Here is a 17591-nt window from a genome sequence, read left to right as displayed (position 1 = left end):
GGACATAAATCTGTGCAGTCACGTTGTTGTGTCATGTGTTCGGCGTAAATGCTCGCCACCAGAAGGGTGAGGGATTGGTGTAAGGTGAGGGGCGAGTGGATGTGGCGGTGAGGGTTCTTCTCCAGCAAACAAATGTGTGTCAATGTAATGTTCTCCTGTGAAGTGATGGAGGCAGGACTCAGTGTGTGTGTGTGTTTGTGTGTGTGTGTGTGTATTTGTGTGCACGCCGATGAATAATGATGGTGATTACTGAGGAAGTGAAATTAGCAAGACCATATGGCTCAGCTGAGATGATAGAAGGCCCCTCCTACTACTTGTCACCCAACAGCATGAAACACACACACACACACACACACACACACGCAGCAATGATATATGCACAGTATGTATAATCGTGTGTGTGTGTGTTCATATAATGTGTGTGAAGGACAAACAGCTCCACTTTTTACTGACAGATAAATGACACTTTCCTCCAGGTGTGACTGACACACACACACACACACACACACACACACACACACACACACACGTCTGACAGGCTGACGCAGAGGAGTAAGAGAGTGGCTAAGAGACCAAGATTATCTAAACTTCTAAAATCCTGCCTCTAGTTTTCACAGTGCCACACTCAGTTTAAGATTAGATCTTCATTAATGTCTCTGATAAACGTTTTAATCGCGTGTGTGTTCACACCGATGTGCGAAAACAACAGTGGGGCTGCCATTCCTTTTTTTTTTTTGAAGTTGGCGACCATGGGCTTCAGATGCTGTGGCAGCACAGAGCAGCGCCAGGCCAACAGCAGCCAGATGAAGCTAGACAAAGTTTAATCTTATGCAGATTGGTAGCATCACTGCCAAAGTAGCAAACAACTGCAGATCAGGATTTGCTTTCCTTCCTGCATCGACTGCTGTAAGACAAGAATCTGCTCGGTTTCACGTCGGCATTTGCAGACATGAATGTCAGCGCCAGCAGTTATGGGGAAAAAAACAAAGAAAAATAGAAGCGCAAGTTTGAATTCATGCACAATTAAGATTATGTGTATCCAATCATCCCTGTCTAACCCTCAGCAAGGCTGCCAAATACTTCTACCACAAACTTGATACTGGCCACAACTAAAATCGATGTGTGACTGAGTGACCCACCACGGTGGCAGCAAGCAGCCAGCAACCTGACTCTGTTATCATGAATCTTTCGGAGCGAGCGCACGGTCAGTACACCGGTAACTCCAAATTATAATCCAAACCAATGGCCATGAATGCCAAGAGTCTTTTAATATCAGCAGTATTTTTCAAAACATTTTTTGCCACCTACACGATCAGAGTAACCAAAAATAGAATCGGACCTCTCCTTCACATTGCAGGCTATGGTAAAGAGGTCGCATATATCCTCTGTCATGGATACAATGTGTGTGTGTGTGTGTGTGTGTGTGTGTGTGTGTGTGAGACAGTGTGTGTGTGTGAGACAGTGTGTATGTGTGTGTACCTGTATATTTTACGATGATACAGATCGCACCAGAACATCTTGTTGGTGGACACGTCTACATCCAGAGCCACGGCATTCTTCAGCGTGGGAACCACCTGTGTGTATTCACTTTTCAGCAGGTCAATGCGACGGATCTCGTGACGGTTGGTGAACATCAGGTACGGACTCTTTCCTGGTGGAGCGGAAAGACATTCATGTCAGTGCCAGGACTTTCCTGCCAATCTTTTATTAGTTTACTTAAGCCAATAAGAACAGAAAGCTGGGTAGAAACACTCGAGAGCCCTGAAGAGTGACGGCACCCACCAGTGCTGCTGCTAAGTTTACAACAAGATATTTGACTAGATGCACAAGTTTCTGGAATACATAAATAATTCTAGAACTGGAGAGACTGTGACTATTGAAATGAAGATCAGTCATGTAAATCAGTCGCTCTTACACATAGTAGTGTTGACAGAGATAAAATGGATGGTGCTGAGTGCTGATTTTAATTCCCGCAAGGAAAAAATAATAAAAGCTAACTGAGGTCTTGTTTTGCATTTGTACTATTTAGGCCCTTAAAACATGTATTTTTGATGATGTGAGCATAAATAAATCATTCAAATCAACCTTTTAAAAGGAAAATATAGTCCCTACAAGCACATGCACAGCTCTTTTTTTTTTGGCGCATAATGCTGTCCACTTAATTATTCACACATCTATGCTCAGCAGGAAAGTTAACACAAACGGAGTGTGGGTTTGCCCAAACTAAAAGTATTTAAAAGGGGTACATCCTCGAAAAAAACAATACAAAAAACAACGACAACGGATGAATGAATGTGCTTTTTGATGAGGAAGCCAAACAACGGAACATGACACACTGTTCTATTTTTAGTGCAACAGCTTGTCCAGAGTTCTCTTCCTCGGGTGCAATCATTACGTGAAGCTCACCATCAGTAACCTGTAGCACATTTGTCAGCTGGCTGAAGGTGAGCTCGACTCAAGCGTTGGAGAAATTTACGTGCAGTGGACAAGGTCAATGTAGGCTTGAGCACACATAAATCCTGTACGCGCGCTTGCCTGCGCACAACAGAAACACCTGGATGCAAACTTCATCCTGTCATGATTTCAGCTTTCATGCACAACATATCTGGAACAGAATCCCAGAAAAGTGCAGGTCTGCTGAAGCTCTCAGTTCCTCAAGTGAAGGTTGGAGTCTTTTTCTCTTCACTGCAGCCATTAATTCAATCAAATAATGATTCAGTTCTTGCACAGCACTTCATCTTACATCTCCTGTATTTCAAATGTCCAAAACTATTTGAGCTGATTTTATTTGATATTCTCTCAACTCTTTGATGGGCATTTTAAATATATTTCTTGGTGCTGTTAACGGTTTATGTAAAACACTCTGAATTGCCTTGTTGTCCCACACTTTCTAAACTCCTGTACCCCTTGATGCATTCAACGCTTGCTGCGTGCAACCTCTACCTCTACAGATAGGGATAGCACCATCGGTAGCTAGGCTAGCACTAACATTTATGCAAGCCTGGTCAGACACAGTACCAGGGCCCCAGAGGAGATCATTTGGATAGTCAGGACTCAATCTGGAGCTGATGTGCTGCATCTGCTGCTTCCATGGGTGTGGAGCGAGGCTGTTTGTGGAAGTTAGCCAACATATTCAGTACTAAAGGGCCTTATAGGGAACGGAGGCCTCTGATTGGCTAATACTTGGTGCCTTAGGTGTGTGGAATGAGATGAATCAGGGTCAGAGCCAATTAGAGGAAGAGAAGGAGCAGGTCTTTGCATAATGTTGATAAGAAAAACATGAAATACTTATTCATTTATAGCGGAGGATTCTGAGTGTATACGACACATGTTTTTGGAGTACCCCCTGACATAACTGTGCTGCCTTTCAGGGTACACGCACTCCAGTTTAGGAATCATGCTGCTTTATAAATAAACTTGCCTTGGCACTCATCACTTCTGTTTTGCCCTGGATGTCAGTCTGCCTGTCTGTTCTCTTCTCTATTTTTATCTTTGGCTTTCACACAGATAGCAGCCCTTCTCATTTTCTAGCTCTTTTCGTTCATCACCACCTCTCTCCCGTCTCTCGAGTATCCATCCAGTAAGCACAAATGCCACGGCCAAAGCATTTAAAGAAGACAAAGTTGGGAAAGAGTGACATGCAAAGAGTTATATTCTTACACAGAGCCAGCCATGCCTCGATGGCTTCCCTCAGTTTACTACAGGCTGCTGCACAGGGAAAAAATATTGCATTTCTATTACCGTTTGGATCCAATCATTTTCCTCTGATTTCTAGGTTTGTAACCATAACATTTCACCCGCTGAGAGAGAAGCAAATGTGATGGATGGAAGTAGAGCTACGGGGAAATGAAGAGTAAGAGGTTGTTATCATCGGAAGGAAAAAAAAAAAAACATCAATGGGTCGAGTCAAAGCAAAGGAAAGAAAGTCAGGTGTGTAGAGAGGGAGAGATAGAGAGAGAGAGAGAGAGAGAGTAGTGAGAACATTCTCAAGCGGGTAGAAAAAGGACAGAAATAGATATAACTTGCACTTTCTCGAGACATCTCTTGTCGCAGCAATATGTCCTCCTACAGGCAATAAAAGCTGATTTGCTGTTTTCTTCCGGCCAAGAGATGTCATCAAAAATGTCAATATTATCTCTGCTCAATAGAGCTCAGAGCAACCTCTATTTCCCTAGATATATTTTAATGTGCACTGCCAGTTCAGCGCTGCTCTACCCTGTTATACAATTAAGATAATGTGTTGGAGAGATAAATATGGGCAGGGGAAACGCTGTCAGGCGCTGATTTGTTTCTCAGCACAGCAGATGTTGAAGTTGTGGAGAAATGCAAAGTGATGGGAAAATCTAACATATAGACAAGCGGAAAGGTCAGAAAAATCAGCATGAAGTTCTGCAGGCTGATGGCAGGTTGCTTAGCGGTAGCCAGGGTGAATGGGTGCACCCTGGATGAGGTTATTAGGATGATGTTACGTCTGGAAGTAGACACGCGTGTCTAGGTCGGCCATGCTTGTAAGATGATGAAGAGATAACGATGTAAAGATGCTGCAGCAGGAAACATGGATGATAAACTCCAAAGTCCCCCCCCCCCCAAAAAGTGACAGTTTTAGCCAGCCTTGCTTTGGCAAAGTCAGTTATATAAAACTTTCTCATTCCACGATTGAGGTCATAGCGAGAAACTATCGCATGTTCTTCTAATCAAAAATTGTCACTCTCTGCAAGACTGCAGGATTAAAAAGAAGGATGACAAAACCTGATGAGATGGGAAGCAGTGGAGTACAAATATGTTGTTACTGTAGTTCTGTGGATTTTGTGTCTGTGTTTGACATTCATTCAACTTTTTACTCCCAACATTTTAACACAAATATCTGTATTTTCTACTCTGTACATTCTCAAAACAGTGAACCAGCCAACAACACTGCAGGCAGAGCACATTTAAGATCCTGTACTACTTCAGTTAAAAGGTTGAATCTGTACTTTTACAAATGTATTTGTACCTCTACTTTTGCCACATCTTATCATGGTGTTCCCACAGGCAGGCGGCCTTCAGTACATGATGTAATGGGCAAGTACATTGAAAGTTCAAAACTGTACGAAAAACTTTTTGAAGATACAAGTTGACAGTATTCCACAAAACCTTTGTTCCCATGGCAAAATCTGACCACTGCTTTAAACTGGCTTTGAAAAGTGTGTGCTCAAACTGTCAAGAATGTGTCACAAACTGCTCTCGGCACTGAGGTTACGCCTGCAGCACAATGTAGAACAAGGCAGGGAAACAAGACCACAAAAGAAAGCAAGACTTTGGTCCAGGGGGAGTTCGTAGAATTCCTCTGCACTGTTGTGACAGCGTGCCCTGCTTCTTCAACCAGTTTGTGTATGTACAGATAATGCGTTCCTCTTGTACTGTCACATTCTCGCTCTGATCTCTACTTGCCAGGGCTCAACTGTTTCCTGCTCAACGGCGCACAATGTTGCCCTGGAAGGTCCGTGTTTTTGTCCATTGCTATGATACCTCTGATGCACCTGACAAAGGTTGCACGCTGTATCTTTTTCAGCAAACAAGCTGATGATTATCATATAAGGAGAGAAGAAATGGCCTGATGAGACGTTTCTTATCCTGCAAGCTTAACAGTCCGGATGCCCTCCTATCTTGAACTACTGTGAGAAATTAGAAAGTCATCAAACCAATTAGGATTGTGTTATAACTGCTCTTCTGCCCTGGAATGGCAGTGTAGCTCCTGATTGGTTCTTGTAATTGATGGTATGATTATACTCTTGGTCGCCACTGGCTTGACAGAGTTCCAGGATGATACTGTAACAGGTTATTACAACGTCCATATTTGCTTTCTGAATTCTTCCTTCTCTCAAGCGAAGGGAGGGATGATGGTAACCTCTAAGGAAACACAGATTTGGGCTTCCAGGGGATGCTAGGGTGGAGATGGAGCTTTTGAAATGCTACTGTACAGTATATCAGTAGCCACGGCAGCATATGAGCTAGCCGATTACATGAATCTCTCCTTAATCAAAAGGGCTCTTCCAATTTGATCTTTGGTGTGTTTGAGATTGGCAGCTGTCTGAGGCCCCGACAGAGAGACCTGCCTCCTGTGTGGAACACCTACAGTATATTTGTATCAAGTTCTGTTTCCCAAATATCCTCCATTTTGCAGCAATTTCGTGTTTCTGTGTTTCTCGAATCACCGGATTTGTTATGACGTTGCTGCGAATGTAAAATCTGTTGGAATGTTTTACTCTCAGATCGTCAGTTGTGTTGAAGTGACTCTCAGGATTGTCACTGTGTGAACTGACCTGGATATGAAGCATCTCCAGAGCAAAATAATGCTTTAGTTGTGAAAGTGATGACTGAGCTTTGTCCTCGGGCATCAGCGGTTACTAAAATAAAGAAGCTTTGATGTTAGATTTAAATTTGCGAGACCAACATTTCTCTCCTAAAAGGAAATCACCTTTATAATCTATGAATTACCGCACAAAGCTGCAAACATCATGTTCACACTGGACCAGGATGAGGACAGACATCACCAGGCGCCACTCGAGCCACCGACCGCATATTGTGACTCAAAATTATAACTTTGTTGCCTGAAAAAAATCACATGCGCTACCATACAGCTGAATCAAAATCTCTAATGCTGCTGGCTGAACACAGATTACCCAGAAGTGACATTTATCTGATGTAAGGGGTGTGATGGCTGTATTCCCTGGAGATTATTTATAAGATTGCCCTTTCTTGTCAAGGCTAGAATAATCTGGTTTGATCTAGATGTCTGCTTAACTTTCATTTTCAAACAACTGTGTACAGTTGGATGTGCAGATGAAGTGGAAGTTGCTCATCTGGCCGGTCAGAGCTGGAAATACTCTCTGTGCAGCTCGTCCGCTCTGTTCCTGCTAACCTCTCTGTGCCGCTAACACGAGCTGCTCCTCTCACACACAACCAATAATAACTCAAGCTGAGGACTGAGTGAGTGCTATCACGCCCATAAAGTGTAAACACAAAAGTAATGAAAGCAATTAGTGTAGTGCAAGGCTTTCTTCAGGGGACTTAATGGACGGTGCCATGTAATAATACAAACATACACACGCGCATAAATACAGCAGCTTAGAGGTGGGAATGCATTATGACTGGGACTTTGCTTTTAATTAGCACTGCTCGTCTAGCACCTCTACATTACTTTGAAATTAGTCTGCAGAGCTATGCTGTGACTACAATTAAATGCACTTGTACTTTGCAGAAAACGTCGCATAGAGGTTTTCATTTAGCTTCTAGGAAGTTGTCAGTGCTGGTCTGGCACCAGAAGAGCAACGCCAGAAGGTGATCGATATGAGACTGTAGGAGCCCTGCAAATCCTCAAGCCATGACTTGGTGTCTCTGATAGAAGCACAAATAACAGACTGGTATTTTGCAGCCTGAACGTCAGCGTATACCAACGATATTTTCACGTGTCATCACGTGACAGAACACAACATGTATCCGCCCCCCCACGGCCAATCAGTCACGGAGAAATTGCTTTTGTGTATGAATGTTGATATGACTTCTCAAAATAACTGCATCTGCATTGGAGAGATTGAAGTGTAGATGTATGTAAATATCTGTTGGCGTGTGTGCAAGTGTGTTTGTGTGTGTGTGTGCATGTGTGTGTGTGTCTTGGAATGAGTTCACAGCCGAGTGTAGCTTCATTAGGTCCACATTACTCCAGCTTCAGAAAGCAGGCATCTCTGAGTTCGTGGTTCCATTCCCATTTGTGCTTCTGAATAAATACACGTCAACACAAACAATAATCCTGTTACGTTTTCTGTCTCTCTGTTGTCACGATCCTGTCTTGATTTTCTTTGGGTTTTTTTTTTTTTGCATCTCAGAATATTTTTATTCTTGTACACATTTAGCTGCTTTCTGGATCATTCCATGAAGAATCAGTACCTCCATGAAGAATCAGCACCACCACATGAGAGTGAGGACTACACAAGTTCTGTGTATGACACTTACATAAGTGTGGTTTGGAGGTTTAACTTCCACAATAATAAGAATATAATTTGAAGAGCCAGCACCCAGAAATAGTCTGAATACCTGTACAGTTGATGTTTTCACAAAAGGGAAAAAGGGAGATTTTGAACGAGAAAAATAATAACAATCATGATAAAAAAGATAGTTCTGTCAAAACAAAATCTCAAGTTTGCTGAGATCATGCAGCTGGCTGATTCCTGCGCTGGTCCTCCTGCCTGCAATCCTAGCAACATGCTCCCTCTTTCTCATTCGGCTCGTTAAGAAAGAGGAGCCACGGTCTACATCCAGATGCATGGTTCCATTCCTTCACGAGGATGGAGATATTTAGGAATCCACGCACATTTTCCCTCCTGGTCTCGCCACTTCTCTCTAGTAATAAACGTGCTTGTTTCTGAGGGAGTGTTTACTCTCCCCCCGCAGTAATGGAGAATCAGATGAGACATGCAGCAATCAATGGTGGTTTTATGCTACTTAGCTTGAGAGTGAGGCTGTTTTCTGCTTTAAGCTCTCATTACCAGACCAGTTCAAGCTGTAATGACCTAACCTAAGACAGATGGCGGTAATCACTAATAATACTTTTTTCCCCACTTTCGGTTAATTCGCCATGTAACTAAATCAGTTCAAGGTTCCATTCCCAGCGTAAGACAAAGGGTCATTGTGAGACATGGTTAAAATGGCTGTCTCTCCATGGAGTTAACAGCAAGCACTGACTACGGGATGTTTTGCAACACACCTAGATAGAAAGGATGAGTTGGATTTTGATCTATTTTCAGCTCCTTCTTGGAGCTATCTGCCGCTGTCCAGACAGCTGAAGTCTTGCAACACACAGCCAATATCACGTATTTTGTGCTGCATATTCGGTCATGTAAAAAAAAAAAGATGTTAGAACCTCAAAGTTCATCGCATTAGCAAGCCTCCACACTGTCATGTCATGTACTGATTTGTTTCAACGTATGAGACATCCGGCAATCAATGAGAAGAAATCTCACCTTTGTTCTTGGGAACTTGTGTTTGTAGGAGCCACAGTTTGCACGGCTGTGCCCGCTGGGATTTTCTAAAGTGTAGTACTGCTGCTGTCATTTCTGACTGAACTGTGTCATAGGTCATCGCCAAACTGTACAGGAACTTGGACTTTAACTTCATTCTAATGTCAAGATGCTCCACCAGCAGTTGGACGGATGCTGGATTCAGCGCTAAAATATCTTTGTGTATCACAGCACGTCACACGTTCTGATTTGTCAACGTTAAAACTAATCTGCAGTTATTTAAGTGGTTGTTGACAGCACGCCTCTTTATCAGCAATACCAGCTGTAATGGTACGTGTGTGTGTGTGTGTGTGTGTGTGTGTGAGTGAGTGAGTGAGTGGGGGCGTGATTACAAAAACCCGCAGAATTCACATGAAGACAGGTGTAGCAAACCAGGCAACAGTTTCATCTTCACCTAAGGATTCAGGCTGACATTTTTCAATGGCAATCTTTCCTGGTGCGGATTGAGGACATGATTTTTTTTTTAAAAAATTCATTCCACTGCTGCTGCTGCTGCTGCTGTGTTTACCTAAGCCAGCGCGGGGTACAGACCCAGCCTGTGTCCTTCAGCAAGCGGACAAACCCTCTCCCACCACATCCTTCCTTTAAAACTCCAGGGAGATCAGAGGCAGCTGGCTGCAAACTTTTCATTAGTGAGGACTGCAGAAAAAGATGGCAAATATTTATCTTTGCACGGACGGCTGTGCACGGCCTGCATACAAAGCAAGCCTCCCCATTCAGAGGGTCCCACAGTGAGATAGCAGTGTAGGATGTGACTAGGTAACTCGAGGCTTCTGAAATCACAGAGTAATGGGTGTCCACACATGGATGGTTTCTCCATGTGCTTACGGCGACCGTACCGGTGTGTATTTTAGTGTCGACATCCATCCATGGCAGCACGTGACTTTCCCTGGTGTGCGTGTGTGAAGAATGACTCACCTACAGCCTTGCAGGTCTTGGAGGCAGGGTCCATCTCGTACCCTTCGTAGCACTCACACTTGTAATCCCCTTTGTAGTTGATGCAGATCTGACTGCAGGCATCTGGGTTCTCACATTCATCAATGTCTGTACGGAGAAACATGTCACTGAGACTGAGACTAAAAACAAAACCTTGGTTATTGCTATCTAGTTAGGTACAGGAGGTGCACATTGGCTGGAATTCCCAGCTAGTTTATTCAGGTCAACAGACGACAGACTGTGGTGACATGTGTAAACATCGTAATTCAAATGGAACCATGAAGCAGTGCAGCATTTTGGGAAGTACTTGTTTGCCAACAAACTCAGACTGATGAGAAGATCAATAGCAATTGTATTTTGTCGAGAGCGGGATTTAGAACGTGTTTAGTCAAGCTTAGCACCGGGATGTGAGGCACGAGAAATGCTTTCCTGGCTGTGTCCAAAACCAAACAAATCATTTTCAAGCACTCATAGATATTTATTGTATATTAGTAGAAACAGAAAATGTGGCGCTTTGGATTAAGAGAGACTTTCATACACGGTATAGGCCGTGAACTCTCTTCCCCTCTTTTTTTTCCCCCCACCCTTCTTTTTACCTCCACAAGTCTTTTTGTCCAGGAGTTTGTACCCAGAAGGACAGTCACACTCATAACCAATTCTCCGGTCCCTGCAGATGTGGGAGCAGCCACCATTGTTGTCTGCACACTCGTTCAGGCCTGCAGAGAGAGAGAGAACGTAGAAGGAGGAGGAGGCACAGTGGGTAACACGTTATTAGTCATAGTGTGGATGGGCACAAGAAACAGCAAGAACAAACAACAACACAGGCAAAAGTACGTGTGAGAGGACAGTTTGAATCATTGCCGGCAGTTGAGATAATTTAGCCCTGTCAAATGGTTTAGTGCACACATCAATTTTTCATTCAAAAGGAGAACAGACGGTGAGCTTCAAAGCAGTATAAAAGAGAGACACTGGTAGGGGTTTGTGTATTCTTGTGGTGTGTGTGTGTGTGTGTGTGTCCATGACCCACAGGGAACCACTGCTGCAGACAATCGATTCTCCAACAGGGAGGATGGGCACACGCACCAGGTGCCACACCACAACGGCTACACATCCTCACCTCACTCCCCTTCTTTTTGTTTTAGCCAAACAGATTTGGACTCCCGTTTAGTTATCCTCCCTTTGTGCGTGTCCCCTCTTTTGAATCTGTTTCTACGCTTACATTTATCTCTTTGTCTTTCAACTCCTCTCCAGGGAGTGTAGAGGGATCACTGCAGAAAGCTAAAGCTGGTACTTCATTACCGGTTTACATTAAAGATTTAAGCTTGGAGCTACAGGTGCTGCTGTGAGACGGTGAGAGACAGACGGGAAGGGAGATAGAGAAAAGTGCAGGAATAGATACAGAGAGACAAGAGGAAATGGTGTGGAGAAATTAGAACGAGACTGAACTTAAATTAAACGTGAGACGACGTGGAATGTGTGAGGCCAGATGGACGGGCCAAGGAACCGATGCCCCACCTCTGAAGGACGTTCCCAGAATTCCAGAGTCACTCATTGATCTGTGGTAGTTTTATTTCCCACCGCAGCAAACGCACACTAACACTGCAGTGCCACAGCCTTGGTGAGTGTGTGTGCGGCAGGCCTCCTGTTGCACCTGCCGTGGTTCCACCTGCAAGCTGCTGTTCTTGTCCAGTATATCCTTGAGCAGGGGTTTTCAAGGTCTCAGATAGTGGGCCTTCCCCTGAGACAGTATTTGGCACACGGCCCCCCCCTCACCCCTCCTTGCATTAGTTATAGTTTGGCTTCTCGATGCCTGTATAGAATCACTATATTTGATCCCATAAGCAGTCATCTATTTAGCCACGCTAAATTCAGAGTCCACTAAATATTTGTAAGTGGTTTTTCATGTGGCATTGATCGGTTTCTGACCCCCGAAACATGAAAAATTGTTAAATTATATTCCCCCGAAACCACTTCATCACCGAACGGATCTCAGACGTTTACTGGAGGCTGTTCTATCGATTAGGCACCAAAGACTCAGTTCCCGCGACGTAACTAGCTAGAAGAGGCAGAATATCTTGTGCTTTACATCACACAGTATATAGTTTACATCTGGCTGGCTGTCATTCATTTTCATCTAGCTAGGCACCAACAGAGGAATGCACCATATGGCCAAAAGCATGTCGATACCTCCTCCACATCCCCTCCAATATTTTTGGACTGTTGTGTTCTTTGCTAGTTGGGGGCTTGGCCATCAGTTGCTTGGCTCTTTTCTGTATATAGCATATATGGTGATGCTGCAGTGTATAAATCAGTTCTATAGATTTGGGGATTTGGAAGAACGTGACTGGCCTGCAGAGCTCCAACCTCAACCCCCTGATCACCTTTGGGATAAATCTGTAATGCCAACTCTGAGACGGGCCTTATCCTTCCACAGCAGTGCCCAGTCTCAGTAACACTCCTGTGGCTGAATGGGAGAAAATCCCTGCGACCAATTGCCAAAATCTATTCTGAGAGGAGCAGAGGCGGATACTAGGGCATCTCAGTGCCGGTGGTACCGGGGATGAGACGCTCACACGTGTTGGTAAGTTATTGTGTACTTGTACTTTTGCAAAATGTACAAGATGGAACACAACCTGATTTTGGTGAGGTGCAGGTTAACCGAACATCAAACTTAAAAGTCCCCACGCTCAAAAGTTCTCCTCTTCCACCTACTTCTAGCAATCAAAAAATATTGCTCGACTTACTTTGAAGACAGAAAACAAAGTCTGGGATCAGTTAAAACAAAACATGTCAAAAGATGAATGAGCTCAAACATGCTTGAGGAGAACTTGACGTCAGGAAAAGTCTAAATCAACGTCTGATTCTAACCGTTTTAACTTGATACTGCACCAGTGAAAAAAAACAAAAAACAAAACAATTCTCCTGGCTGTGAATCAAATACGTCAAAACAAAGGCACATGTGTACCATTAATTATATGACTCCAGGGTGATCTCCTTACTGTGTACATCCACGAGTCCTGTGATTGGAGCTGGCTGAAAGGACGGACAGCTCACTGACCCCCTTCACAGCGAGGTGCAGTTTTATTGAGTAGTTCCCACTCTAGGAACTTGTACACATACTTGCTTAAAATTTCACTAATCCAACACAAATGCCTTCAATAGCAATTATATGAGATGCGTCTACCTAGATTGATAGATTTTATTAACTGGTATCGTTTTCTCAGACATCCTCACTCTGTTTGCGGCTGGCTTGCATTGATTGTGATGTGAAATCCGTGACTGAAGCTCGCTAAGTGGTAATTATCTATGGTGTGTGGATAATCAGTGTGGTTCCTTATGGCTGATGTAGTCTGGTCACGTTTTCTTGGCTAAGATCGCACCAGAGGGCAGAGTCACTTGGCTCTTTGATCATAACAAGGCAGTTGAGAAATGTCCTGATTTACCCTGCCTTGATCAAATGAAGCTTCTCTCACTGAGAGGAGTGACCACCCGCATCTGAAGTAGACAGTGATGCCTGGAAATGAGTGCGTATCAGTGCTACAACACTAGCGCGTGCTTAGTGATGAGGCAGTGAACGATCTAGTGAGTGTCTTCATTATTGTGTGTGTATGTTTATTTGTGTGTGTGTGTGTGTTTGTGTGTGTCTTACCGCACTCTTTCACAGGTTCGTCAGACCAGTCCTTGCAGTCTTTCACGCTGTCACACACCTTGCCGCTGTCGATACACTCCCCATTCTTACAGCGGAAATGCCTCGGCCCGTCACACTTTGTTACTGTGAAGATGCGACAGTGAAAAACACAAATTTAACTCACAAATTTGTATTCTTTTTTTTTTTTTTAATTAAGTGGGTAGCAGACGACAACTTTCCTCTTCAGCTAGAAGTCTTTAAATGGTGAACCAAGTTGCAGAGTGAGCCGAGTTATTATCTGGCAATGCAAAACTCAGTCCTCCACAAGGATGCAAATGAGTAACAGCACATTTTAATTCGTGGTGAAAGTAGGTCCAAAAGGAAAACCATCTACTTTTTTTGGCGTATAAAATCAATTTGTTGGGCAAATCAAGTATGATGTGTTGCAAACATCGCAATTAAAGTCATTTTGGAAACTCTCTAGAGATGCACTTCAAATGTTTCAGGATTATTTGACATGGCATCTGCCACATGAAAAAAAAAAACAAAACTACATGAAATATCATATGCAAGCGACTAACTGGGAAAAAGCCAGAAAAAAAACAGCAGATTGCAGGTTCCATACAAAATGTACGTAGGGCAGAATGTGAATCATCGGGGAGACGGGGCCCTGGAAAGAGACCCCGGCTCCCCTGAAAGCAATAAATGTTTTAACACGGAGTCACATGTGATTCTCAGAGGTGATACTCTGTGTCTGTCAATGTATAAAATAACTGTATTGATATGAGTGTGTTTCACTGCATAAAGTCATTTGTCCACTTTTTTTTAAAATTTCTGTTTAGAGAAGCTGTTAGCAGTGTGTTTAAGTTTTATATCAGTAAATTATTTAAATAAACAGTTTCTCATGGGACAGATTCAACAAGCGCAGCCAACTGCAGCCATCTGTGCTCCTTCTTATATTCCATGTCAAGTTTTAATTGGAAATATTTCAAGAGTAAATGAAGTGTGGCATAAGACTGCAGTTTATTATAATTATCTAGTATAAATAGGAATTGATGATTTGCAAACACAGATTACATCTCTACAGGGTTGCACGCATCACCATTTTTCTTGGCAGTAGAAGACGAGAGATAAAAGCCCAGATTTCATTACTTGATTATAAAAATGTCCGGGGAAGTTAGCACACATTGTTTGCATTTTACATTTCGTTGTCACCTGCAATCTTCAAAAAGGGCCTGCAGAAACGGATAATTCCTAATGGCTTTCCATCATAAACGGTTTATTGAGTCTGTCTTAACCTGTATCGTATCTTAATGTCTTGGTACGGGAACCTCACAGAGCAAAACAAAAATCATTCCTGTTGAAAAAGCCAGCAAAATAAGTGGTGCAGTTCTCTTGACAGGCGTAGTCATTTGACAGGATAAACGTGTGAACCCAACAAGCCTGCAGCAGCCACTCTTCTCTGCTCAAAAGCGTGAAGCCGCAGTAGCAGCGTGACGTAGCAGCGTGACGTAGCAGCGTGACGTAGCAGCGTGACGTAGCAGCGTGACGTAGCAGCGTGACGTAGCAGCGTGACGTAGCAGCGTTCCACTCCAGTCAACTTACAGACAGAAGCTAATTATAGCAACTTCATCTTTCTTACCAAAGTCTGGGACCAGAGCAAATTGTTCTGATTTTAAACGGACTGATGATTTTATCCAGAGCTCATGCTGCAGACATCAACTTTTCCTTGTTTCTTAAAAAAAAAGTGGTGAACAATTTACATTTCTGGAAATATGCTGCCCCCTAGCAGTTTTGAGTGCCAATTGTACTTAGAATGGAAGTTTCGGACAGCCATTGGCATCTCTGACCACCCGCCCCAGAATCCACTCTTGTCCCCTCTGTGCAAAACTACAGGTTGAGAGTAAAAACAAATCAATTTTTTATTCTCTTCCAAGTGCAATAAATGTGTTCACTCATCGGCAGCACTTTTAATGACTGCCTGTCCAACAGTTTGATGTACTTTAAAAATAATAGACACATTTTGAGTGAGTTATGTCCAGTGTCCATTATGTGGGGTTCTGGTTTTACCTTCCATACTCTTAATCGAATTCCCTCCTTGTGGGACAGTAAAAAAAAAAATAAAAAATCCTGAACTGACACTCACTGTTGACGCAGCCAGCTTCGTCACTGTAGTCCGGACAGTCATGAACCTTGTTGCACTGCTTAGAGCCATGAATACAGGAGCCGTCGCCACACTGGAACTCATCGGGTCGACACGTAAGCAGGGCTGGAGAACATAAACCAGACATAGATGTTAAAATCTCTCTGGACGTTCCGAGTGATGTTCACTCCAAAACAGAAATAAGCGCTTCTATTAACACTTTCTGGAGTCTCGCTTTGGGAGTTCAAATTCCACATGTGCGGTCAGATTAGCTCCTCTTGGGAATACTTACTGTATATTGATTGTTGTTTTATACGTGCTTGAAAACAGTTTCTCCGGTGAAGATTCATGGAGTGGAACTTGTGAGAAAGGATAGGTATCCACCCCCACATCGGTGAGTGTATTAAACACTTGAGGAGTGTGTCTTTTGAAAATACATCGGGTAAGAAAATGTGATTAATTGGTGATTAACTACGGACAATGATGTCGTTAACTTGATCAAATATTTCAATCAGAAAGCCCTGGTGTATTTTCAAACCTGTAGACATGCTGTTACAGCGAAAGGGCAGTTTTATTTAACTCATTCATCTTTTTAACTGGCTTTTTAATCATTCAGGTGAGGTGTTTTGGACGGGGCCTGCCAAGGTAATGGAGGCAGACAAGATTGATGGCTGTGGAGGCTGCAGAAACATGTAGCCCACAATTACTGTATCAGAAACTATAGAACAAAATAATGCACCAAACACACCAGCAGACCACAAATCTACCAAATTACACCTGTGGGAGAGCCAACACATCCAAACACCCTAACTTAAAAACAAGTTGCAAGCCCTTCAAAAGCTTGAACAACAAATAAAGACAAACACATGTTAATACTTAAATCAGTGGAGTGAGGAACACGCAATCCTGTGCCATCACAAAATGTGCACGTTCTCTCAGCCAAATGATTGGAATCTGAGCTCGGCTAATTACGATGAATCCCCAGGATGAATCGTAATAATAATGGATTGCCATCTGCAGAAATTTTGACCGTGGGGACAGAAGAGAACCAACCGGAGATACAATGTGACTATTTCTCATTTACATGAACCCCCAGTCACCTCTCTCCCATCCACTTGTCTCAGTATGTCGGTAAAATAACACAAGATTGAGACAGATGTTTCAAATGATGGTAGATAATAAGCAGGGAAAGGGTTTGTGGGAATGAGCAAACCTTTACGGAACAGAGGAGGAGAGAACAAACCAGAGACGCGCGATGATTCTCACACTTCTCATTTGCATTGAAGTGTCGCACCTCCCGAAGCTGAGCTCTGCTGTCTCATTTACATTACACACACACACACACACACACACACACACCTCAGAACGCCATATATTAATTAACACAAGCGTCCGATTACATACAGTTACTGACACACTGATGAGCGCGTTCACAGGCCTCACAGAGCACACAGATCATGGCGTTATTTTTGCGAAATGAACGAACAAGGTTATAGAGAACGATGATTCCAGTGGCTCTAGCAGCCCATCAGGTGCTCGTGAAGGTTCCTGAAATGACCCAGAAGTATCGAAGTGGCAGCCATGATGAGCGCTGACAGAATTCTCTCAATGCTAAGAAAAGATGCTAGAGAGCTTCCTTTTTTACCTCCTTTATCAAGGATACATTTGACCTTTGAAAATGAAAGACAAGACTTGAAGTGGTACTTTACCAAAAAGTCTATTTTATCTTTCCAGTTTACTGCCCCAAACCAGACGTGTAATTGCTTGTTTTCAGCTCAAATCAAAGTGTTTGTGGTTCAGCCTGGCAGTTGCTGGTACAGTAGCTCCA

General features: G+C 43.2%; 1 protein-coding gene across 6 annotated transcripts in view; it reads right to left on the bottom strand.

The window, feature by feature from the left end:
• Window positions 1-17591, bottom strand: part of lrp8 (low density lipoprotein receptor-related protein 8, apolipoprotein e receptor) — a 164622-nt gene that overhangs the window by 28135 nt on the left and 118896 nt on the right. For all 6 annotated transcript variants that reach the window (XM_086224794.1, XM_086224791.1, XM_086224793.1 and 3 more), the window contains exons 6-10: window positions 15767-15889; window positions 13642-13764; window positions 10589-10708; window positions 9975-10100; window positions 1480-1651 (exon numbers count right to left, since the gene is read on the bottom strand). In XM_086224794.1, the coding sequence (XP_086080920.1) occupies window positions 1480-1651; window positions 9975-10100; window positions 10589-10708; window positions 13642-13764; window positions 15767-15889 (664 nt within the window). The remainder of the gene's footprint in view (window positions 1-1479; window positions 1652-9974; window positions 10101-10588; window positions 10709-13641; window positions 13765-15766; window positions 15890-17591) is intronic.

The sequence above is a fragment of the Aulostomus chinensis genome, chromosome 14 (genome assembly GCF_037954235.1).
Source record: "Aulostomus chinensis isolate RoL2024-O1b breed Wild chromosome 14, RoL_Achi_v1.0, whole genome shotgun sequence".
In the NCBI taxonomy this organism is placed as follows: domain Eukaryota; kingdom Metazoa; phylum Chordata; class Actinopteri; order Syngnathiformes; family Aulostomidae; genus Aulostomus; species Aulostomus chinensis.
This window is presented reverse-complemented; position numbering and strand designations above follow the sequence as displayed.